We start from the raw sequence: 26091 nt of genomic DNA on the forward strand, positions 1-26091 counted from the left end.
TGGGACCATGACCTGAGCCGAAGGCAGACGCTTAACCGACTGAGCCACCCAGGCGCCCCCCTTTTTTTTTTTTTTAAAGATTTTTTAATTTATTTTTGTTTAATTTTTAAAAACATGCACAAATATGTGCTTGTTGTTTAAAAAAATACAAAGTAACAAACTACTTTCATAACTTATACCCCCATCATTTCTTCCAAGCTCCCTAATTTCATTTCCTCCTTTATGACTGTTTGAATGGAAATACATAGATATTTTATACAGTTTTTTCAGTAACACTATATCACAAGCAGTTTGTCATAACATTACCAATATTTTGCATACCTCGTATTAATGGTGGCATATTAACGGTGACAGTAGTAGCTACCATGTTTTGAGTGAATACTATATACCTAGCATGCAGATTGTTATTCTTAGATAATTTCCATTTGACTGGTGAGGAAACTGTAATGACTAATAAAATATTGGTCAGTTCTAATATTGCTCTGCCTCTTCCATGGAAACCTCAACATAAAGATATGTGACAATCATTAACCAGTCTTCCCCTGTTGTTGGACATTTATGGTTTCAAATTTTTCACCATTATAAATAATGTAGTGACAATTACGTGTGTGTTCATTTCAATTTATTTCCAAGTAAAGGTTATTAGAAGAGAATATTTTTAAAGTTTTTGACACATATTGCCAATTGCCTTCCTGAAAGGTTATACCAGTTTACAGGGAGTGATTAATTCTAATGGGAAGGAAAAGAGAGAAGGGGGTGACATTTCACAGAAGTGACATGTGAGCCAGCTCATGCAGAATGAGTAGGGCTTTGCCGGAAGTGAGGCATAGTGGTCAGAGCATTCCAGACAGGAAAGAAAGAGCAAAGGCACCAGGGCAAAGGGAGCCCTTGCCCCAAAGGAGTCACCCTCTGCTTATTTGCCACCAGAAATCCTCATCATTTATTTTATAGTTCGCAGGAAAGAGAATCAGAATAGAGCTGTTCCATATATTTAGAAACCATCTCAAATGAAAGTTCTTTTGAAGTTCTGAGACATTCATGTTAGTCTGTTTCTTTTTTCCTTTCCCCAGAGGGAGAACAAATCCCCTGAGGATTCGGTATAACTGGGAAACACATGCAACCTCTCTGGTCCCATCTGCTTCCCTGAATTTAAAGGGGGCAAGGACAGTACATTTGACATTGGCCCTAATGTATATAGGATCCATCAGCAACCGTCCTTCTAGTTATATGCAGTAAGGTGAATGTCATCAACTTCTTGGATTTGATACTGATTTTGTTTCAATCTGCTTGATAAAATGGATGAAAGTTACTAAAGTCTATTTTTTAATTTGGGCTAGGTGCTAGACAATAGGGAGTCAAATTCTCCAGTAACTAGAGCTGTAGCAGATTTCAACCTTTATCTGAGCATGGTGTGTCTGCAATGACTTCTTTCCGGGCTGGCACAAGTGCTGAAAGCCAAAGGGATAGAGGTGACAGGGTAAGGGAAGCCTGCCGTCTGAGCGCCCCCCCGCCGCCTTTTCCCCCCAGTCAGGGCAGTGGAGACTTCCACATGCCACTTCTTGCTAATTCTGTAATTGCATCTGAAAATGAAATATGGCCAGTAAGCCACTTTGCATCATATTTTGAAGAAGGCAACTTATAAATTATAAGTTAAGTAATAAAATATTACTGAAGTTTGCAAAGTACCTTCAGGACAAACAGGATTTTCTTTTTTTTTTTTTTATTTTTTTTTTTTTTTATTTATTTGACAGAGAGAGACACAGTGAGAGAGGGAACACAAGCAGGGGGAGTGGAAGAGGGAGAAGCAGGCTTCCCGCCGAGCAGGGAGACCAATTGTGGGGCTCGATCCCAGGACCCTGGGATCATGACCTGAGCCAAAGGCAGATGCTTAACGACTGAGCCACCCAGGCGCCCTATTTTTTATTTTTTTAAGATTTTACTTATTTATTTGACAGAGACACAGCGAGAGAGGGAACACAAGCAGGGGGAGTGGGAGAGGGAGAAGCAGGCTTCCCGCAGAGCAGGGAGCCCGATGTGGGGCTCGATCCCAGGATCCCGGAACCATGACCTGAGCCCAAGGCAGGCGCTCAACGACTGAGCCACCCAGGCGCCCCCCAAACAGGATTTTCTTTTCGCGTCTGATGTTTATACTGCTGGTGTGAAGATTTAGTATAGGTGGCATTTATGAAGTTTACAGAGTGTAAATTTAACCATCTTAAAACCTAACTATGAAATAGAAATTGATGGAATTAAGGAAACATGTGAGTTACAGACTGTTTTAAAATAAATTGTGCCTTTCTGCTTTTAAGGAAGTGTAATAATGAGAATAGATGAAGTGATCAAATAGATGATCTGTTGGACCAGAATTAATTGATAGCTAAGTATTCTTTCTCATTGGCATTGTCACACAAATATATTAGAATGGTTCTAGACATAGCCCAACAAAATTGCTGTGAGCAGTTTACCAGTTGTGTCCTGTTCTGCAAATGAATGTCTCCTCTGAAGGGAGCAATAAATGGAAGTGGTACTCCTCATTACTACCAGCGAAGCCTTAAAGGCACCAAAAGACTACTCTCTCTCTCTCTCTTTTTAAGAGAAGGAAGGGGGTTGGGCAGAGGGAGAAGGAGAGAGAGAGAATCTTAAGCAGGGCTCCATGCCCAACATGGAGCCTGATCGGGGGCAGGATCCCACATCCCTGAGATCATGACCTGAGCCAAAATCAAGAGTTGTATGCTTAACCGACTGAGTCACCCAGGTGCCCCAAGAGTACTTAATCTCTTAAGGTTCTTAAGAAGCTATTTATCAGATAACACCTGGAAGTGGGTGGAGGAGTCATTATCTGTTTTATTATTATTATAGTTACTATTTTTATTTTTATTTATTTATTTATTTTTAAGATTTTACTTATTTATTTATTTGAGAGAGAGAGAGAGAGAGAGAAACAGCATGAGAGGGGAGAGGGTCAGAGGGAGAAGCAGGCTCCCCGCCGAGCTGGGAGCCCGATGCGGGACTCGATCCCAGGACCCTGGGATCATGACCTGAGCCGAAGGCAGTCGCTTTAGCAACTGAGCCACCCAGGCGCCCTATAGTTACTATTTTTAAACCTTGACTTTTATTCTTGCCTTGCTAGTCTTCTTCCCAATCCTAACAAAGGGAGATGTCAAATTGGAACATTATGTCTTAAATACCATTTATCTGTCTATGAAAGGGAAACTGGAATTTGATGATACATAGAAAATATGAAAAGGTGTTATGAGGCCCAGAGCATGAACTGTTGTGCAGTTAGGGCATCATTTGTAGGTGATGAACTTGATCCGAAAGGGAAACACCTGCCCATTCACAACAACAGTTATATCCTAAAAATTTCTGCATTAAGATGGTGAAAATGACTGAGATCTTTACCAAAAGTTCTTACTAAAAATTTCTGAGGGTGCCTGGGTGGCTCAGTCAGTTAAGCATCAGACTCTTGATTTTGTCTCAGGTCATGATCTCAGGGTCATGAGATCGAGCCCTGCATCAGGCTCCACGCTCAGCATGCTTGGGATTTCTCTCTTTCCTTCTCCCTCTGCTCCTCCCCACTCACACTCTGTCTCGCTCTCCCTAAAAAACAAAAAAATTTTTCTGCATCAGATGCCAGTGGAAGGCTATGAGAAAGAAAGCCCTCAGTCTGCAACTTAACATTTCTCTTCAGCAACCCATGTCCACCTCTTGATTTTTTTAGATAATATTTGCAGCCTGAAATATAAAATCACTTTGCTCAGATTGTCATTATTTGATGTCTTCTTGAACAACCATCCATTTCAGAATCTAAATCATCTATTTTTCTATTCCTTGTTCTGGCCCTTTCTCAGCACACTCTTGCATATTTGGATCAGAGAAATGTTTCTAAAATAGCATCTCAAAAAGTGTAAAGTTACATTATTTACTTAAATTAAAATGCTTGCATAATTTTTATATAAATCTTTTTAAATACCCAAAGCAATTGATCATAAAAATTGCTGGCATTTAGGATTAGTTTCCATTGCTACTACCGTTGCTATGGTAAATGAATCTTTATTTCTACTGTTAATGAAATTGAGTCTTTCGTTTGTATTGACTGTAAAATTCTTTCCTGGAAAAAAAACACTCATGTAATGTGCTGTTCTTCCATTAAACGCCTCATTCCTTGCATTCCCAGGTCTGTTCATCTTCATTATGCTCAAGGCTTTTATAACTAAACTCTTTCTATCCACTTCGCTATCACTTACCTACCCTCTGTCACTTCATTTTCCCCTTCAATTATCTCATAGGTTTCAGCCTTCGCAAATTTATTGTTAGCTCCTTGATGAGAGGTACTGCCTGATAGCAGGTGTGTATTGTATGCCATGCGTCTCAGGTTGTGTCTCTGTTGTTGTTTGATGGGAGTTCTAATCCACATTAGTGAACTTCATCTGTTTATTCATATTACAACCAATGTCTTTAATGCCACATCAGAATAAATATCTGAAATACACATGCATTTCTTTCCCAGGTTAATCAGCTTCGTGGCATCCCCAAGCTGCTACAGCTCCTAAAAGTTCAGAATGAAGATGTTCAGCGAGCCGTGTGTGGGGCCTTGAGAAACTTGGTATTTGAAGACAATGACAACAAATTGGAGGTGGCTGAACTCAATGGGGTACCTCGGCTGCTGCAGGTGCTGAAGCAAACCAGGGACTTGGAGACTAAAAAGCAAATAACAGGTAGTGCTTACAGAATTTTAGGACATAGGACATAGGACAGGGTACCCCAGCTGGATATGTTATCTGTTTTTTCTTAAGGTTCCCGGAACCAGTGGTTGATGGGCTCATCATTATCTGAGAGGTGGCTTTCAGGGAACATTGTCACCCTGCTGAGTTAGACCCCAGATTCAGGTCAAATTGGAATTCCTTTTTTTCTGAAGGGGAAATTATTTTGAGGCTTTGTTCAATATTTTTCATTAAAAACTGTGACTTTGAGTACATGTTTTTAAAACAACTTTACAAGACTCATAGCCTAGAAATCCCGCATCAGTTTACTAACAGCCAGTTGTGTAGTTTGAGGATGTGTGAGGTTTCAGTACTGCCTTGGGTGCCCAAGGCATTCATTCAGAAGAGACTCAATAGGAACCACACCCAGTTATTTTTATTATATACTTGGTAATCCACTCGCTGGATCTATGCGAAGAAAGCGAATCAGGGAGTCAAATAGTGCCCGAATGTAGAGGGTCAATTTAATCAAATAGTCAAAATACAGGAAATGTTGTTTCCCAATCCTTCCATTACCTGGACCCCTCAAAATACCTGCTCCCTAGCCCACCCATCCCTGCACCCTAAAAAAAGAAAAAAGATGAAAGTGGCTGGATGTGGTTTTTTTTTTAGTTCTCTACTTCATATTTCAAAATACTGATTTGTACAAATAAATATCTTCTTTCTGCCCAAGAGATTAGAAGGATGAAATAATCTGATAGCATTAAAGCAACAGTTTTAGTAACCCTTGAAACATGGAGAAGAGAAACCTAGTTTCATTTAAATGAATAGTACATATGGTAGAGGAGAAAATGGTGCATCGATGTTCAAGCTCACCCTCCTCGCCATCACCTTCAGCTCCCCGCTGGTGCTCCCTGCACACATTACAGACTGCGATTGTCAGTAGGATTGCCCTGGGGAAACTTTAATTAAGTAGCTTCAGTGGCCCAGGTGGTAAACATACATTTTTAATTTAATTATCACGGAAAGGTTCTGAGGTATTTTTAGGTATTATTGGGTGATTAAATCTCACTTTTATAAATGAGAAAAGTAAAGCCCAAAGAAGTTAACCCTTTTTAGTATATCCTATAAAAGTATTTTTAAGTACTAATGCTTGACAGTGTTATTTATTTAAAAGGAGGTATTTCACAAATATTTTAAATTGAATATATTCTGCACTTCTGCCATGTCCACTTTACCATAAAGCAGTTCTTTTTTCTTTTTTTATTTAAAGATTTTTTAATTTATTTGAGAGAAAGAGAAGAGAGAGATAGCGAGATAGAGCACAAGCTGGAGGTGGGGAGAGGGAGATGGAGAGGGGGAAGCAGACTCCCTGAGGCTGAGCGGGGAGCCCGACGCGGGGCTTGATCCTAGGACCCTGGGATCATGACCTGAGCCGTCACTTAACCGACTAAGCCACCCAGGCGCCCCCAACAGTTCTTTTTTTCTGTGGAAATGTTGCCATTCAATCTTCTCTGCCCATTTATATCTTAAAATAATCACATATTTTTCTATCTTGATATATTTTAATTTTATAAAACTGTATGAAGGGTCATACCATGCTGCCCTTCTGTCAGCATGCTGTCTTGTCCCATGAGAAATTTCCTTACATATTTATGACTTATATTAAAATACCTACAGAAATTAAGGGTGATCTCACTCATTCATTGATTCATTCATGCATTCAGCCAGCGTTTACAGGACTGCCTTCAAGTGCCAGGCGATGAGAATCAGTCTAGAGAGACTGTAGACGTTCTTTTCCCTCTACTAAAACATGAACAATTATGTGATGGTTGGCACTTAAAAAAAAGACCAAACCTCATAGTTAGAACCTAACATTTCCTTCATTAAATATAGTAATGACAACCATAAGAGAGAATCAAACAGATGCACTGTTTTACAGTAAAAAAAAAAAGACTTCACAAAGGAGATATGGTTCCTTGTGGACTTTTAAAGAAGGATAGGATACACTTTGGTGTTTTGAAGGACAGTGAAAGTTATTGCCAGGAAAGTGAACATCATTAGCAAAGCAAAGAAGCAAAAAGAGGGGCGCCTGGGTGGCTCAGTTGGTTAAGCTACTGCCTTCGGCTCAGGTCATGATCCTGGAGTCCCGGGATCGAGTCCCGCATCGGGCTCCCTGCTCGGCAGGGAGTCTGCTTCTCTCTCTCCCACTCCCCGTTTGTGTTCCCTCTCTCGCTGTGTCTTTCTCTGTCAAATAAATAAATAAAATCTTTAAAAAAAAAAAAAAAGCAAAAAGAAGCTGCTGGTCATTGAGAGGGAGTTGGATAATAGAGTATTGAGGTTAGGGTGTATTGTAGCTAGAGAGTTTGGAAGGATTTGTGGGTGTGTGTCAAGGAAGTAATCCATTGAACCTCTCTTCCTCTTCTTTTGTTTAGGCAATAGGAAACTACGGTCAGAGAACATTCTGTGGTATTAATGCCATAGAAACCATTCAGTTATCTTTAGATAATCTACAGAGCTGATAAATGGAGGTTTATTGTGCAATTCTCAGGATTTCCAGAACAAGCCAAGCACCCCTACCAGAGGGTGCTCATTACATGCTAATTGAATTGAGTTGATACTTGAATGTTTGATACAAATCCTTACAAATAACTTCCTTTAGCTCTATTAATAGAACAGCTAAGTAAGTGCTTTCAGGGCCTCAGAAATAAACTGTTGACTTAATGTAGACATGTTTGTATCTTTGTAAGGAAACACAAGCGAGCAACCATATATGTGAATTTTGTCTATTTGGTGAACATCTTTTTATTGAGCCCCTTTTACATGCTAGTCACTAACTTAGGACTTTCCATTTTTCATCTTTATGCCCCCCCGACATCTCCCTAACGCATTGTTGATGATTTCCTCATGATCAGCGTGACACGCAGCGAGGTGGTCGGGGGGAGTAGATTGCCCGGGATTACACAGCTAGCAGAGCACAAGGCCCAGATTCGAACCTAGCTTTGTCTGGATGTTTTGCTCTATGAAAGTGGCTCACACCTACTGCTTTGGGGGCAGAGAGTGACTCATTTTTATACTTCTTTGGGAAAGGGCTTGTCTTTAAGAATCTCAGATCAGAGAGCTCCTTCACTCCTCTCTGAACCTTCCTCTCTTTCCACTTAACACTGACGTGCTTCGGTCCTCTTCACGCCTCTGGTCTACTACTGCATTTGCTTCTTACCCGCCCTCTGATTCAGTGTCGTGCATTCCCACTCGATCCATCACTCTGCACCGAGTGATTTCTTTCTAATATGAAAATACTGCCCCATTGGGCTCCCCATTACCCCTAAGATATGATGTGAGCCCGGTGACCATGGGCAGCAGTGTCTCCTCTCATACCCTCCCAGCCCAGGTTCTGAAATCCCAGAGGATTAGCTGGTCTGTTCCACATCTTAGTATCTTTGTCTCTGCTGTTTCTTGGACTAGATAGCATCCTTTTCCACACCTTGACCACCTGGTGAACCCTCTCATCCTTCGAAAGTCATCTCTTCCTCTGAAGCATTTTCAGATGCGATCCTCTAATACTTTACTCCCTGTCTCCCGCCATCCCCCCAGCAGAGTTTTGAAAGAACAGGCTTCTAATGAACTACTTTTGCACCCTTTAATATTAGGATGCCACTTATTTCATGCCTGTATGTTTATTGCAATAACAACAGTGCTATGCCTCCAAGTTTCTCAACTGTGGCTGTCTGATTGAATATGTAAAAGAGACGTGTGGAGGCACCTGGGTGGCTCAGGCAGTTAAGTGTCTGACTCTTGGTTGCACTCAAGGTCATGATCTCAGTTCCTGGGATCGAGCTCTGCGTCAAGCTCTGTGCTTACCATGGAGTCTGCCTCAGATTCTCTCTCCCTCTCCCTCCCACTGACACTCTCTCAAATAAATAAAATCTTTGGGGCACCTGGGTGGCTCAGTTGGTTAAGCATCTCCCTTCAGCTCAGGTCATGATCTCAGCGTCCTGAGACCCAGCTCTCTCCTCAGTGGGGAGCCTGCTTCTTCCTCTGCCCCTCCCCCTCACTCATGCTTGATCTCTCTCGTGCTTTCTCTCTCTCTCTCTCAAATAAATACATTTTTTAAAAAATAAATAAATAAAATCTTTGTTAAAAAAAGAGGTTTGTGACCTGGGAATATCTAGATTACACACAAATAAGAGAATCAAGTGTGTTTTCAGATAAGACCCTGATTTTTCTGGCCAAGATATAAAACCATTAACCATCTGATTTCTATATATGCATAGAAGAAGCACCAGAGCTTTGTTCACTGACCCTCCTGGCGTTTTCAGTACCAGATGAGGAGGGAAGCTCTTTCCTTTTCAGGTGAAAAGACTTCAGGATCAAAGACTTTCCCTCTATAAGGTTTTTCCCCTCCCTTACCAAGTAAGCGTGGTAGTGTACTTTAATTGAAATGAGAACAGTACATACTGATCTCAGAGGTTCATCTTCAGGGTCACTGAGTAATGAGGACTTTGAGGAGCGAGTAGGGCTCTGCCTTGGCAAGAATGAAGCAGGAGATTCTTGTCCTGCATGTCACATAAGGAAGGGTCGGGATGATTGTTGATGGAATTTGTCGAAAATGCATATTCACCTCTGCATGTTTAATGGGAGTATTTAATTGGATTGCTGTATTTTAATAGCAGAAACATTTTACTGTAAAATATTCATTATGCACCTTTTAAAAATAATTCTGTTTTTTTTTTTCATTTGGAATGTGCAACAGGTTACCTTGGGTTCATATATAACTCAGACTAAATGGCCTTTGCAATAGTGTGGTATTTCAGGCGAGATTTACAAAACTTAGGTGAGAGGAGTAGATCCATGCAAGGGAAATTATTAAAAAAAAAAAATCCTCCTGTTCTGTGATCACTTTGCAAAACGAGGTTAAAACACACCAGTTCTCCTGTTCCTCCTTCTCCTTCTGTACTGATAATAGGGATTTATTTAGTCATAATACTTGCAGTTTTTGCTACCAAAGTATCATGCAGACTTTGTTAAATAACTATATTTCTAGTCCTAAAAGGCAATATTAATAAAACATGGATTTTAATATTTTATAAGATCCCTTTACTATAGTTAGCTATTTTTTGCAAATATCACAGTTGGCAATAAATTTCTGGATAATGCAGTTATTATTATCTCTGTTACAAGTGCTAATTATTCAAAGTATATCCCTTACCAGAATCCATTTCTCTTTCTTTTTGGCTCAAATGAGAACTTAGTGATAGAAAATGACAGGCTTATCGGCTGCCACGAAGAACTATAATAGATATCTAGGCACTATGAATAAATTAACTAGAAGTTAAAGGTGAGACCAATGAAAACCTAAACCCTAATACTAGCTCAGGGCATCTAGAATCAAGTCATCGAAAGGAACCTCTATCAAGGGTCATCTGGCCCATTCGTTTCTCAATGCCAGAAATGGGAATCATTTTTTAAAGTAATCTTTACACCCAGCGTGGGGCTCAAACTCATGACCCTGGGATCAAGAGTCATGCACTCTACTGACTGAGCCAGCCAGGTGCCATGGAAATCATTTTTATAAAATACAGATTCCTGAGAGCCATCCTGAGATTCTGGCTAGTAAATTTGGGATGTGGCCCAGAAATATGTGATTCAGATATGCCACTAGGTTCATTTGGAAACTGCTAGGCTAGTGGACCACTCTAGCTTGGGGGTAAAAAAAACTCCTTGTCAATGTTTTCATAAAGGATGAGCTCATTTTTTATCAGCTCCAGCGATAAAGCTGGATCTTACAAGCAGGTCTTCTGTTGTCTTCAAAGCTCTCTTAGAAGTTTGTATTTTCAGTGAGCCAGAATCTTTTTCCCTAGAATTTCCACTCATTAGTTCTGGTTTTGCCTTCTTATAATCACAAAAAATGATATCTAGCTATTAAACCTGCATTTCTTTCATTACTAGAGAAAATGCATTCCTATGTGTATTAGATTCTAACATTTTTTAGATTGGGTTAATTTTTCTAGCAATTGAATCTTTAGTGATTTATAAGAACTCTATATATTGAGGATATTAACCTCGTATTGTCATACATATTTTCCCAATTTGCAATTGGTCCTTTATTGATTTTGTGTGTACACGTAGGGGGAGTGTCTAAGTATGTATAATCCCGAATCTCTAGTGAACACTTAAGCTCCTTCCTAGCTTCGTGCCATACACAAATTTGGCAGGCATGACATTTCTATACAATATCCTACATTAAAAATTCAAAAATTATACTGACACTCCCAAGCCAGATTCTTTTATGGAAGTAATACTGCATGCCAAGCTATGAAGGACATCCGACCGTTGAGGGAAGATTCCACCCCCTTTGTTTAAAATTAATCCTCTTCTGGTTTTTATTGTAAGGTATACTTTTCCTTTGAGTGCCCTGTGTGGTCCTTTTTAAAAAGAGGAAATGTCATTATACTTTACATTTTTAAGCCTCTGGCAAGCAGAGACTGTTAATTTGTTTGTTTATTTAAAACAGGAAGCTATTTTTTTTTCCTTTTCTCTCTTTTCTTTTTAACTTCCTTTCGTAGCTTAGTAACCAGACCACTCAACCTCAGACCTGCTTCTAAATTGTTTTCAACCGCCTTTGGAGTTTTATTCTGTCACTCCCCCTGTCCAGCGCCCCTCAAGATGAAGTGGGAGGAATGAAATCATTGTGTTACAAAACCTGTGGCTGAGGGACACTGCTCCTGAGTAATCCCCAGTGCGAGCTGGATCAGGAGAAGACCTGAGCCAGAATGCTGGTCCTCACAAGACACTAGACCCAGTGTCTCTCTCTCTGACGGAAGCTCAGTGTAGGCTGCAGTGGGAATTTGGTTATTGTTTCAGAAATTACGTACTGGTACACAGCCAGAGTGAACTGGTGAAGGTCAAAAGACTGTGTTTGGCCTCAAGTGTTCTAAATGGTGGGCCAAGTATTAGTATGGTCGAATAATTAGCAAGCTTTAACCGCACGGACAATTATTTCAGTCATTAAAATCAGGGCTGATGATATCACCACATAATTCAGCCAAAAAAAAAAGCACCTTTGCTTTTTTCACAAGGTAGGCTGTCCTGTATACCTGTGCTCCTGCTTTCTTTTATGCAGACAAAGCAGTACATTTTAAAAGTAAGAATTACCGATTGGGTGGTAGGGGCATGAATAGGGAAGAAAATGAAGATTCCCTTCTCTTTCTGCCCCTTCTCTCTTTCTGCCTTCCTGGATGCTAGTGGGTTAGAGTCCTTCACAGAGGGATGAAGGAAGCTAAGGCAACTTGACACCTGCTGGGAGTCACTGGAATAGCCAGCGAGAGGTGCATAGTCCTTCCACTGAATCGGAAGTATTTGAATGCCAAATTTGTAAGAAAAACAAATCCTAAATGTATGGTGCCACTTTGTATTCTCTCTGAGATACCCAGCTTCAGGCTCTGTCTCACAAAGGCCCTGGAAAGTACAGTATGCTGTTCTCTTAATTTATTTCTGAGTTGGCTTATATAGCCTTTCTCTTTAATGGCGGGTCAGGTGGAGATGTTTCAAGAGGAAAGGGAAAGTTGAATGAGGACAGTGGTACCAGGCTTAGGCCAATGCTTTAGGCCATACACATCGGCAGATAGATCAAATACTCTTGTATCTCCTTCACTGCTGAACTATAATGTAGGAAATACGTGAGGTAGCTAGCATAAATTCCAGGAGGACAGAAAGTCTATCATTGGATAGGATTTAATAAGTATTAATTGGTGATGTTGATCAGCCTACTGGTGACAGGCGTGGGTACAGGCAAAGGCTTTCTGTGGGCCCTTCTGCTCTCACTGGGAGGCAAATATCAGGTGGAAGTTGCAGGTAGTGGGGAGCGGGAGGCAGAGGGAGATATTCTCTCCTGCTTCTACAGAAGAAACACTTGGGTGCCTGGCTGGCTCAGTCGGTAGAGCGTGCAAGTCTTGATCTCATGGTTGTGAGTTCAAGCCCCATGTTGGGTATAGAGATTACTAAAAAAAAAAAGTAAAATACTTTTTAAAAAAATAAAATAAAAATATTGAAGTCTTTAATAAAATAGGATCGTTTCCAGCCTCCATGTTAATGAGACCAGAATTTATTATCTCAGTGAGGTCAGCTTAATGGTAGGATCTTTTAAGAGAAACAACATAAATGTTAAAGGATTTCTAACTTTCATTCACATTCCTGATTGATTTAAACTTGCATAATTATATATCATAATCTCTCTCTCTCTCTCATTATGGATTGGCTTCATTGCCATCTAACAAACTCTAAACCGATTCTTTCGGTTGGGAAAGGGGCTCTCTCACTCCCCCTTTTTTCCAAACAGCTAGCCACAGACCGGAGGGGGATGCTGGCCCTAATTAGACTTTTCTCTCTTCAGCAGTCATTTGACCCATCCCTGCACTGTTTTGATAGTACTCTTTGCTTTTCTAGGTTTGCTGTGGAATTTGTCATCTAATGACAAACTCAAGAATCTCATGATAACAGAAGCCTTGCTTATCCTGACTGAGAATATCATCATTCCCTTCTCGGGGTGGCCAGAAGGAGATTACCCTAAAGCTAACGGTTTGCTTGATTTTGATATATTTTACAACATCACAGGATGTTTAAGGTAATGCCACTCTACAGATCTTTTCTCTGTATACCTTACATACTGCATCCAGGTTTCTAAAACTCTACTCCATTATCTGGAGATGCAATAAGAATTATAAAGATCAGTCTAAATACAAGAAGCACAAGAGGGCGCCTGGGTGGCTCAGTTGGTTGGGCGACTGCCTTCGGCTCAGGTCATGATCCTGGAGTCCCGGGATCGAGTCCCGCATCAGGCTCCCTGCTCGGCGGGGAGTCTGCTTCTCCCTCTGACCCTCCTCCCTCTCATGCTCTCTGTCTCTCCTTCTCTCTCTTGCAAATAAATAAAATCTTAAAAAAAAAAAAAAAAATTAAAAGAAGCACAAGAAGTGTGTCATTACCCGTTGTTACCAATGGGGCGTGTAGAGACAATGAGAAAGGTAAAGTAAGAACAGAATATTGTTTCTAGGCATATTTGATTTTATCACCTACCCACATTAGCTCACAAAAGAGAGGATGTCATTTCCAGTAAAGAAAACAGAGAGCTGATCTGAATGCCCAGAATCCCATGCAGACTGGCCTTTCCTGTCTCCCAGGGTCTAAGGTAGGCTCCATGCTATTTTTTAATTCACAAAAATCTAATTTACTGACATGGTTAAAAAATAATTTTAAACCTAGGGTTTTTATTCTTTTATACATTATATTAATTTCAGATGTACAACATAATGATTCGATATTTGTGTATATTGCAAACAGTCACCACAGTAAGTCGAGATGACATCACTACGCATAGTTACAGAGTTTCTTTTTTCTTGTGATGGGTACTTTTAAGACTTTTCTCTCAGCAACTTTTAAATATGTAATACAGTATCATTAACTATAGTTGCCATGCTGTACATTACCTCACCAGGACTGACTAACTTGTTTGCTTGTTTGTTTATGGCATATGAAAAATTTATTTCCATTATGGTTTCTTTGGACTTACTTATTTTACGACTAGAAATTTGTACCTTCTGACCACTTGCACCCATTTTGCCCACCCCTCCTGCCTCTGACAATCCCACCAGTCTGTTCTCTGTTACCTATGAGCTTGTTTTTGTTGTTGTTGTTGATTTAAGTAATCTCTGTACCCAACATGGGGCTCAAACTCATAACCCCAAGATCAAAAGTCACATGCTCTATTGACTGAGCCAGCCAGGCGCCCCTACGACCTTGGTTTTTATTTTTGTTTTGTTTTGTTTCTTTTAGATTCCATTTATAAGTGAGATCATACAGTATTTGTCTTTCTTTGTCTGATTTATTTCACTTAGCATAATGCCCCCAAGGTCCATCCATGATGTTGCCAGTGGCAATATTTCATTCTTTGTTGTTGCTGAATAATAGTCTACATATATATACCAGATTTTATCCATTCACTTATCTGTAGACACTTAGCTTGTTTCCATTTCTTGGCTATTATGAATAATGCTTCAATGAACATGAGGGTGCATATATCTTTTCAAAGTTAGTGTTTTTGTTTTCTTTGGATAAATATCCAGAAGTGAAATTGCTGGATCATATGGTAGTTCTGTGTTTAATTTTTTGAGGAACCTCTGTAATGTTTTCCATAGTGGTTGTGTCAACTTAACATTACCACAAGCATTGCACAAGGTTTGCCTTTTCTCCATATCCTCACCAACACTTTTGTTATTTCTTGGTTTTTTTTTTGAGGATAGCCATTCTACCAGGTGTGAAGTGATATCTCCTTGTGGTTTTGATTTTCATTTCCCTGGTGATTAGTGATGTTGAGCATTTTTTCATGTGCCTGTTGGCCATCTCTGTATCTTCTTTAGAAAAATGTCCATTCAGATCTTCTGCTTATTTTTAAATCAGATTGTGTTTACTATTGAATTGTATGTTTTTCATATATTTTGGATATTAACCCCTTATCAGATACATAGATGTTTTTAAATAGCTGTAAGGCAACAAAGCCTAAAGGGACAGAAAGTTTTGCCATAAGAACAGCTACAAAGGAAGTTAGTTTGATCAGCATTTCTAAATAGTGGGATGAGAAAATGCTTTAAAGGTTTTCTCCCTTGGGCTGTCAGATGCCAGCTAAATCAAGAGGAAATAGAAATACATGGCAGGAGGAAGAAAAGTGCTAGTCATCTCTAAGATCATGCATCTCAAGCTTTCTTATATTTGAAAATAATCATTGTGCTTTATGTGCAAGGATTAAAAGAAATCAAATGGAAGATACAATCAGGGGCTGCCTGGGTGGCTCAGTCAGTTAAGCATCCAAGTCTTGATTTCAGCTCACATACTGATCTCAGGGTAGTGAGATTGAGCCCAGCATCAGGCTCTGCATGCGCACACTCTCTCTCTCTCTCAAAAAAAAAAAAAAAGTAATCAAAATTAGGCAGCCCATGAGAGGTCAGAATATATTCTGCCTTTTGATATTTTCTCTAGTTACAGTTCATTTTTTGAGGGAATCTAGATTGTAACTAAGAGAATTCATTATGGTAAAATGTTTATCTTCTCTCCATTGTTAATCACACATCATATCAAATACCAGTTTTGTGTAAGCTTTTATGTTAGCTTCTGGGAATTTCACAAAAATGAATAAGAGAATCCTTAGGGAACCGTTAACCTAACGGGGGGGGGGGGGATGCAGATGAGTAAAGGAAAGAGAACACAGCTGGCAGTGAAATATGTTAGAGCAGTAGCTCCTGGAGCATTAGCATCTGTATCACCTGGAACCTGTTAAAATCCTCAGGTCCCACCCCAGACCTTCTGAATCAGAAACTCTCAGGGTGGGGCCCAGCAGTCTAGTTTTAACAAGCCCTCCAGGTGATTCTGATGCAGCTGAATTAGGAGACCCATGGTGTCAGAGGTACAAGGGAAGTAAGTGCTGCAGGAATGCAGAACAAAGGACCATTCATGCCAGCAGAGTGGGATCAGAAAGACGCTATAGAAGAGGTGCCAAATGAACTAGGCCTCAGTGGATTATTTCAATAGTCAGAAATTCTCTAAGGACTAGGCACTCAATCCTTGAATAGCAGAAGAGGTGCCTAAATGGTCTCTTTGAATCCGTCTTCTGTACAGTTCACTAGAACCGCTTTTTTATTACACTTTTGATCTAATAATACATTTTGATCTATTTAAAAGCATTTTGCATCTCAGAATTTCTCTGTAGCTCCCATTGCCTGACTGTGTTACATCAGAGTTCTTAAAGTGTCAGTAGGGACTCTTTCAACTCAAAATGAGTTAACTCAAACTTGCTAAAGCCACGTAGGGATTCATTGGCTCCTGTGGGTGAGATGTTGACGGTCACTTGTGGAAGTGAAGGAAGTGCACCAGGAACCATGACCTCAGGGACTCGGGCAGAAACTCAGCATCCATGGGACTCACTCTGTTTTTAAATTTGTATCTCCTCTCCACTTGCTCTTCTTCTTTCACATGTTGGGCTCATTCTGTACGAATGCAAATAAGGCTGTGCATTCTTTTTATCTTTAATCCCTAACACCTAGCAAAGTTTCTGGCATATAGTAAGCAATTATAAAGTATCTGAATGAAAAAAATAAATGAAGGAGTGAGCAAATGAAAATACATGATGAACTGGGTGAATAATCAAGTCTGGCGAGAGTATCAAATTTGTGATGGGAAGTAATCAAACAAGTTGGAAACAGGCTAAGGCTAGATTGTGGGGGCCTTGAAGGTCATGTTAAGAGGTTAATTTTTTTCTTCTGTAAGCAAGATTAGCTAGTGTGGGAGGATAGAAATATGGTAAGTTCTGTGTGAAGAATAATTATAATATTAACAAGAAAGGTGTATTGAGAAGGTGAATAATAAAGACAAAAATATTAGTTGCAAATCTCTTCCTGCCACTTCCCCTTATGAACGAGGAATAAAAGACGGATGTTTTGAGTGAAGCAGTGCCTTAGTTGACACACATTTTCCAGAAGATGTAATAGCTGAATATACTCCCATCAATATGACACCATTTTAAACAGTGTTTGCACAGCCAGTCCAAACCAGTGACTTGAACTACTTTTAGAAGTAGAATATAGCAAAACATCTACAAAATTTGAATGCCATAGTATATGCTTAAATATCTGTTCTTATTTCACCTATGTATCTAAATCACAATAATAATAGTTGACATTTATTGTGTATTACGTTCTAGAAACTGTTCTGAATTCTTGATGAGGATTTTCTCAGTTTATTCTTACAGCAGCCCTTATAAAGTAAGCTTTCCCCATTTTATAGTTGAGGGGTTCAAAGAGATTAAATGATATTTCCAACGTCATGCAGCTAGTAAGAGACAAAGCTGAAGTTCAAATCCAGGAAGCCTGTCTCCAAAGCCAAGTACATTCATACATTCATGTTTGTCACACTCCTGCAGACTGTGCTGATATGGATAAAACCTCTGCCCTTCACAGCCTTGCAACCTCACATTGTCTCATTGTTTTTTAGAAGTTCTGTGCAAATGGAACTCTGTACTGCATTTCATATAAACAGAGAAGATACAAAGGATGAAGCCTATGAAGTGGGAGACATTTCCAGGAAAGGAGAGGGCATTGTAGGCAACGTCAGGTTGGATGTTGTCACAATGAGTATAAAAGCCACTAAGGAGATATGCACAGAATGCAAGAAAAGACCTGTAGGGGACCTGCGATCAAATAGTCTCAATTTCCATAACAATAGAGGTGTCTGCTGAGTAGTTGCTTATTTATGACCACAGCTTCTCTAAACAGATTTTAAGACAGGTGTTGACTGGTTCTAACAAAAGTGAATCTTGCTGAATAATAAGGTCACAAATGTTAGCAAATATCTTAATTGCTCTAAGTTTATTTGAGGTATTCTCTCCCCCAGTGGGTGTAGAGCCAACAATGAATTGGCAACATGAGCAATATCTTTGGCACTGTGGTTGACTCAGGTTAGTGTAGCTAAATTTTTTCAATCTCCTTTGGAGAAAAACTGCATACACCAGTGACTTTTTTCCTTTACTAACTTGACACTGAGATCAGTTTTGAGAGGGACTTCCCTTGGTCTGCATATAGCAATGGTGTAGCGTGAGTCTGCTCCGCAGGTAAGATATTTGCTTTGTTGATGAACTTGCTTTGCGGCAGTGACCCCAGCTCTTCCCATCTGGACCTGGTACAGTGAGATTGCATTCACACAGGAGAACGTGCAGGGTTTATCCTTCGAAAGGACCAATGCTGTCAGGTACAGCATATTTGTCAGGTATCAGATCATTTATCTACAGGATTAGCATCTGTCTGCAGCAGCTTTACCATGCATGGGCCTTGGTGCTTTCTTGAGGTCCCTTTGGAATTAACATACTTTTAATGACTGAAGTTACTCACTGAAAGGTGATACAAATTTTGCAATGAGGAAAACATCTTAAACAATATTATGCTAGCAATAATGAGTAGTAAAACCCAAGTTAGGAGAGGAAGAATAAATTGGTACACTCCAATTTGTGCTAGAGCCAGCAAATGGAATTGTCAGCATCTCTTAATAGCTCCACAGGCAGTGACATCATATTGGTAGGTTGAAATCAGCCACGGTGGGAGTGTTCACACCACAGAAATTGGCAAATGCTACAAGTCAGAGGTCTCCCCACTCCCTTGCCCCTAGAAAACTGATTGTTGGGACGCCTGGGTGGCTCAGTCGGTTAAGCGTTTGCCTTCGGCTCAGGTTATGATCCCAGGGTCCTGGGATGGAGTCCCACATAGGACTCCCTGCTCGGCGGGGAGCCTGCTTCTCCCTCTGCCTGTCACTCTCCCTGCTTGTGCTCTCTCTCTCTCTCACAAATAAATAAAATCTTTAAAAAAAAAAAAAAAGACGACACACGGGTGGTTGCTGCCCGTGCAGAGAGGGGAGGCTGCTCAGCAGCACAGCTTCTGCTGCCAGCCTTTGGGGCGCTCACCCCCGTGCTCAAGCAATCATTGTCAATGACAAAGTGACTACTGAAGTTATAATTGTATTAAATTAATGCTAATAATTTGGATATTTTATTTTATTTTTGGCTGCTCGGGTAACGTTAGCCCATAACCAAGCATACATGGTTTTCTTTTTTCTTTTTTCTTTTCCTTTTTTGGGTACAGCTGTAAAATATTTGGATATAGGAAATGTGTTATTCTTGCAGCCTTGATATTCAGGGTGGATTGTAAAATATAAATTTTTGTGAGATTTCAAAGATTAAGATTATTTTGATAACATTATTTACAGATTTAAAAGATGTGGTTATCACAAGTCTGTTGAGGGGGAAAACTACTGCATAAAATAACTAACTTGGAATAAATATTTTGCATCAGTAAAAAAAAAAAACTGATAGTTAAATAAAAATTTACCAGCACACGACTGGCACTGAATTTCTGTTAGTTAATATTAACATCAAAATGTGGGTAATTAGGGTATAAGCATATTTTTTCTATACACATCCCTTTTCAAAGAAGAAACAATTCCTTTGTTTTTTTGGAAGGTATTACAAAGCTTCATCATTTTCCTTTTTTTTTGAGTGGAGAAAACATGCTAAAATGCCCCATTCTTTTTTTTTTTTCCCAAGTTATTTTCATTTACTTAGGGTGAGAAGTGTAACAGTATTTGATATTTGATAATTTATTGCAATCAGTAGGATACTCTTTAAGATATTTCAGATTCCAAAAGACTTATGTGACAATCATAGAATTGTAAATTACCAAAAAGCATGAGCTGCCTTCTTTGATTTAACACCCCTCCTACATGCACACTCATTGTGATGAGCCCCTGCTTTTCTATTTAGTATGGGTAACTTCTTAGGAATTGATGTGACATGGCTGTCAAGTCTGTATGTTCCACATCACTGATTGGCACACCTTTGGAAAACCTTTGGATGTGACAAATAAAACCAATAGTTATTATCAGGAGGAAGTTTGAAATTTCTTTTTTTTATTTTAATTTTTTTTTATTTTTTTATTAACATATAATGTATTATTTGTTTCAGGGGTACAGGTCTGTGATTCATCAGTCTTACACAATTCACAGCGCTCACCATAGTACATACGCTCCCCAGTGTCCGTCACCCAGCCACCTCATCCCCCCCCCCCCCCCCCCTTCACTCCAGCAACCCTCAGTTTGTTTCCTGAGATTAAGAGTCTCTTATGGTTTATCTCCCTCTCTGGTTTCGTCTTGTTTCATTTAGGAGGAAGTTTGAAATTTCTACCAAAGATTTATCATTATTTCTCCATTCCTCCATGTCGTTCTTATGGCTTCTTCCCCTTTCTTTCCTTCCTCCCTCCTCCTCTCTTCCCTTGTCTTCCCTTCTCTTCCCTGAGTCTTTGTTCTCTTAAAGAAGAAGGGATGGAAACAACTTAGAGGTCAGAAATTAGAGTGCCTCGGGCGCCTGGGTGGCTCAGTTGGTTAAGCGACTGCCTTCGGCTCAGGTCATGATCCTGGAGTCCCGGGATCGAGTCCCGCATCGGGCTCCCTGCTCGGCAGAGAGCCTGCTTCTCCCTCTGACCCTCCCCCCTCTCATGTGCTCTCTCTCTCTCTCTCATTCTCTCTGTCTCAAATAAATAAATAAAATCTTTATAAAAAAAAAAAAAAAGAAATTAGAGTGCCTCCAGGGTTCCAGTTGGACTTAGGTGGACAGGTATAAGACCATGGGCAATGGTGGAAGCTGTCAGAGTAGAGAATGGGAAAAATATGCTTTTTCCGAGAGCAGTGAGATTCAGAGTTCTGGAAGACACTTCTGACCAAACACATCTCGGCAGCTTCTGTTAGCAGTCTCCTTCTTCATTCTTGAAGAAATTGACAGTGACTCTCTCACAATTATAGAACCATTATCAGAAATTTGCAAAAGGAAACTAGTCCAGCTTTCTTGGTTTTACCATTTGATCTGTCTTTCCTCTTCCTCTTATCTAACACTGTATTTGTTCCTTGAATGCCTGCTATATTCAAAGCACAGTTTAAATTTCTGAAATTTCCAAGGGAAATGGGACCTACCTTTGCCCTAGAGGAACTCCAGGTTTAGTGGGAAAGACAGGCACCTGAAGGGAATCACAATCCATTTGGTAAGAAGTGTAAAAGGTATGAAAGACTGTTCCGGAGGCACTGAGTTGCCTAACTGATGTTGCCTGAGGGTTGGGAAGAGTTAACTGGAGAGTCATATTTAAGGAACTGTTGAAGGATGAGTAGGTGTTTGAATGTCCCTCTCTATCTTCAGCTCCATTCTATTACTGGTTCACCTCTACCATTATTCAATATAGTCATAATGAGAAATGCATATAAAATTGGCACCTTCATCTTATTGCCATAATTGAAGGCCACCCTAGAATTTTGCTACTTTGTTTAGGATGATTTTTCTTATTCTTGTATTTTGTGCCTATAGATGCCAGTTAAAGAAGAAAAGCAATTGGTAATACATTTCTCTTGCAAGTTACTTAAATTTCATTTTTCCTCCACATGTGATGGTGTAGTAAATGTGTTTTGATGAATATATAACATATGTACTAAAATTTACAACTGTCTTAAAAGAAACTTCCATTGTCACCACTATAAATCTAACTGCGGTGGATTTGAGTGGTCTGATAAAGCAAACTACCTTTAGAGAGAAAAGATGTAACTATTAATCATGTTCCTAATTAGCCACAGGGTTAAGAGTAATGTCACAGGGTGGGAGAGGGGGTCTTGAGTATCAGTATACCCACTCTCTGGAAAAAGAGTGTCTCCATGTAGAATTTTAATATATTCAAATACTTCTATCTTGTCCAATACATATGTATATATATATATATATACATATATTATATATATATATAATGTTACTAAATCTAATTTTTTTATATATATCTGGATATCAAACTTCAGAAGTTTCCTGAGTCTGCATTCCTTAATTGTATATTTTCGTTCTATTTACTTGTGGTCATCCCTTGTTCTGAATACTTATGACAGAAGAGGATTTATTTGGTTTAACCATACACATAATGCCAGATGATTATTTAAATAATTAAAAATTCAATAATTAAGATAAATGAGGGTCTAATAATTTCCCTGAGTATCAAATAATTTTTTGTCAGACTGTAGATCCAAAGCAGGCCAGAACTACATTTTAAAACTGTAATCTAAATGTAGTTCTTTATTCCTGGAAAATAATTTATATAAAACTAGAAGAATGTTAATTAAAATAGTGTAAACAATAACAAAACCCAATAGAAGTATTCACATAATTCAACCTAAAGAGTGATTTTTCCAGAAATATAAAGACAGTTGGATCATCAACTTCAAACATAGTTATTTAGTTAATTATTTAAAGTCTTCATTTGATATGTAAACATAAGCAATATGAAGTCAGTTGTTGAAGAGGAAAATTTTTTCTCTACCCTTCAGAGTTCCTCTGGCTGGTTTAATAATCAAATTGACTTAGATTAGCAGGAGAAAGTAACAAAAGCTTAATAACATGTATACCTCCTGTAAACATGGGAGAAACCAGGAAAAGTGAGTAACTCCCCAAAATAACTAAAGCCATCACCTTATTTTTTTTTAAATTTATTTATTTGAGAGAGAAAGCACAAGCAGAGGGAGGGGCAGAGGGAGAGGGAGAAGCAGACTCCCCAATGAGCAGGGAGCCTGCCTCAGGGCTGGATCCCAGGACCCGGGATCATGACCAAAAGCAGAAGCTTAACAGACTGAGCCACCCAAGCCCTCCAAGCCATTACCTTAAATATCATCTTCAGCTGAAGACAAAGATGTTTGGGTGGGGAGTCAGTTAAAGGAGGGTACCAGGCAAAGCACAGTAAACAAGAATAAGGCTGTTATGCAGTTTTATTATTTTTTTTTAAAGATTTTATTTATTTATTTTGACAGAGAGAGAGAGACCGCGAGAGAGGGAACACAAGCGGGGAGTGGGAGAGGGAGAAGTAGGCTTCCCACTGAGCAGGGAGCCCGATGCGGGGCTCAGTCCCAGGACCCTGGGATCATGACCTGAGCCAAAGCCAGATGCTTAACGACTGAGCCACCCAGGCACCCCTGTTATGCAGTTTTAAATCCATGCTTTCTCCTTTGATAAATTTCTAGAGATTTAGTCTTTCCTCTCCTCCTGATATAGCAGAGGAATACCCTTACAAATGGAGATTTCCCTTACAAATTGTAAGGGAATATAAATGTCTCTTGCAATGTAAGTAATGTAAATGTCTCTTACAAAAGGGTAACTTCCACTTGGTTTGCTGAACTTCTCCTGTGTTTGCTATTTCTTAAAAATAACCAGCTTAAAATAACATGTCAAAGAGGCATATCTTGGGGTGGCAAAATTTGTTCCCCCTACACCATAAATAATGGAATTGGCAATATTTCTAGCAATGTTAAACTATCAGTCATAATTGCATTTCATATGTTGTGTATTTTAGATATTGTGGGGGCCAAGGATAGGCCACGCTAAGATGGGCCACTTTGACATGAAGATTATTTTGAGCTGAAGGCAATCAAGACCCTGTGTGCTCAAGAGAAATTTTTGCCCCTTCGTTAACTACATAGAAAACTCTAAATTGGATGGTCTTTCCCAGGATAAGGTTTATTAGCTGAGATAAATTTTATCTGAGTGTCCTATCTGTATGGCAGGACAACCATCTAATTACCAAACATTTGCTCTTCTTTTCACCTTGTGAATTGCATTCCTTTCTTCTGAAGTGCCAGACCCCTACCCTTCTATCCTTAGTTTAGAATAACATGTATACCTCATTTTGCCTGTCTTTAGAATTTCCATGACTGTGTGGACTCTCTGTACATACGCTATTTGATTTTCTCCTCTTAATCTTGTCAATTTGATTTTTAGTCCACCTAGATAGAAGGACTTCAACGGGGACAGGAATTCTTGATCCCTAATAAAATACAAACACATGTTTAGTTTAATGAATTAAAGTATTTTGTAAATTTCTCTTCAAGTAAATTTAAAAGATGTACGTGGTATTTAAATGGATATATAAAATCTTGATTTAAAAAAAAATGATTGTTTATAAGCGAAATCTCAGGGGTTTTAGGTCACCTGTTTGAAATCTCTCAACAGTAATTAAGTTAGTAAAGCAAACAAATCAAACATCAAACCAAGCAAATCCAGCTGTGCTTACCTGATCACCCCCACCCCTCTCTGATCTTCCTGAACCCAGTGTTAAAAGTTTAGGTCGCATTGGAATTGTCAAACAGCACAGCTACAAACCTTGCAAATGTCTCAGTTCTTCAAACTAAATTTTCTACTATCCTATTCATGCCTTTAGCAGATAGACTCAGATTAGGAGTTGTACTTCTCAGTAATTATATGACATATCTCTTTGCCAAAGAAACTCTTTACTCTTATCAATCAACGCATAAATATTGACTACCTGCTTTGGGCTCAGCCCTGGAATAATTATTAAGGATACATGAATAGGACTAATATGGAGGAAGAAAAATCAATGAAGATAACAGAAGAATAATTTTTTTTTTTAAAGATTTTATTTATTTGAGAGAGAGAGAACGAGAGACAGAGAGCAGGAGAGGGAGGAGGGTCAGAGGGAGGAGAATCAGACTCCCCGCCGAGCAGGGAGCCCGATGCGGGACTCGATCCCGGGACTCCAGGATCATGACCTGAGCCGAAGGCAGACGCTTAACCATCTGAGCCACCCAGGCGCCCCAGAATAATTTTTATTATATCAAGAGGACTGTATTTGCTTGTCTTTCTCTATCAGTCAGTATGTGACTTGGGTCCTGAACAAAAATTCCCAAGAATGACTTTGTCAGAGATTTTTAAAAGCATCCTATGTTTGTTTGTTGAGGTACAATTGACATATTAGTTTCATTACAACATAATGGTTTGATATTTGTAGACATTGTGAAATGATCACCACAGTTAATCTAGTTAACATCTGTCACCTTACGTAGTTAACAAAGATTTTTTTTCTTGTGTGAGACCTTTTAAGATTTACTCTCTTAGCATCCTCATGTTTAAAAAAAAAATCTGTGTATAACTTAATTTGGAAGTAGTTTATTATTAACTGTATCTTACATCACTGAAAATTTTTTTCTAAAAATACTTGATTATCATCATAGAACTATTAAAAATTTTGTAATTCATCATGATAAAAAAAATGAGCAGGTTGGTATATTTGAATAAAGCAGCTGATGACTTTGTTGCTATCCTATGGTTAAAATCTATGCCTGTATTGGAAGTGCAGACCATCTGAGCATCATATGATTTTACTCTAAGTCTTAAGCATCTTCATCAATCATTGTCTGGCATCTGAGAAATCTCCTTTAGGTGTCAAGAATGTCTATTCAAGTTCCAGTGGCTCCCAGGCATATTACAAAAATTAGTTCACTGTTTATAATTGATTTGAAATGGAATTTGGCATTCTACCTTGAACAGCCAGCTAAATCCAAAGGAAGTGACTGTTACCTACCAACCAGATGATTGCTGCCTACATTGATTATTCAGAATACTTTTAGAAGATCCGAAAAATACAGGACAGCAAAACCAAAGGATTTTTAAGGATAGATTTTCTCTTCCTCTGCCTTCTGGTTTCTTGATGTGTAATAGATGCTGACATATCTTTGTTCGGTTAATGTTCCTTGTCCTGGAAGGAACAAGACATGTACGTGGGAGAGCTTTGTTGTACCTCCCAATGATGCTTCTGTTTGCAGACCAAACAGTTGACTTTGACTGATATCTGCAGATACCTTCAGGAACTGATGTTGACTTTAGGGTAACAGACAATCCCTTTTCTTGGCAAAGAGTTTTTGTCCCTCTGCCAGTTCAAATGAGGCTCCCCTTTTGTTCTGGGCAATAACAAGCTGCTTCTGCTGCTTTCTCTGG

At 39.3% G+C, this 26091-nt stretch overlaps 1 protein-coding gene across 1 annotated transcript in view; it reads left to right on the plus strand.

The window, feature by feature from the left end:
- The window catches only part of PKP2 (plakophilin 2), a 92237-nt gene that overhangs the window by 40584 nt on the left and 25562 nt on the right, over positions 1–26091 (plus strand). Inside the window, exons 5-6 of the mRNA XM_044914888.1 lie at positions 4511–4718; positions 13149–13326. Coding sequence (XP_044770823.1) covers positions 4511–4718; positions 13149–13326 — 386 coding nt within the window. The remainder of the gene's footprint in view (positions 1–4510; positions 4719–13148; positions 13327–26091) is intronic.

The sequence above is a fragment of the Neomonachus schauinslandi genome, chromosome 5, assembly GCF_002201575.2.
Source record: "Neomonachus schauinslandi chromosome 5, ASM220157v2, whole genome shotgun sequence".
Taxonomy (NCBI): Eukaryota; Metazoa; Chordata; class Mammalia; order Carnivora; family Phocidae; genus Neomonachus; species Neomonachus schauinslandi.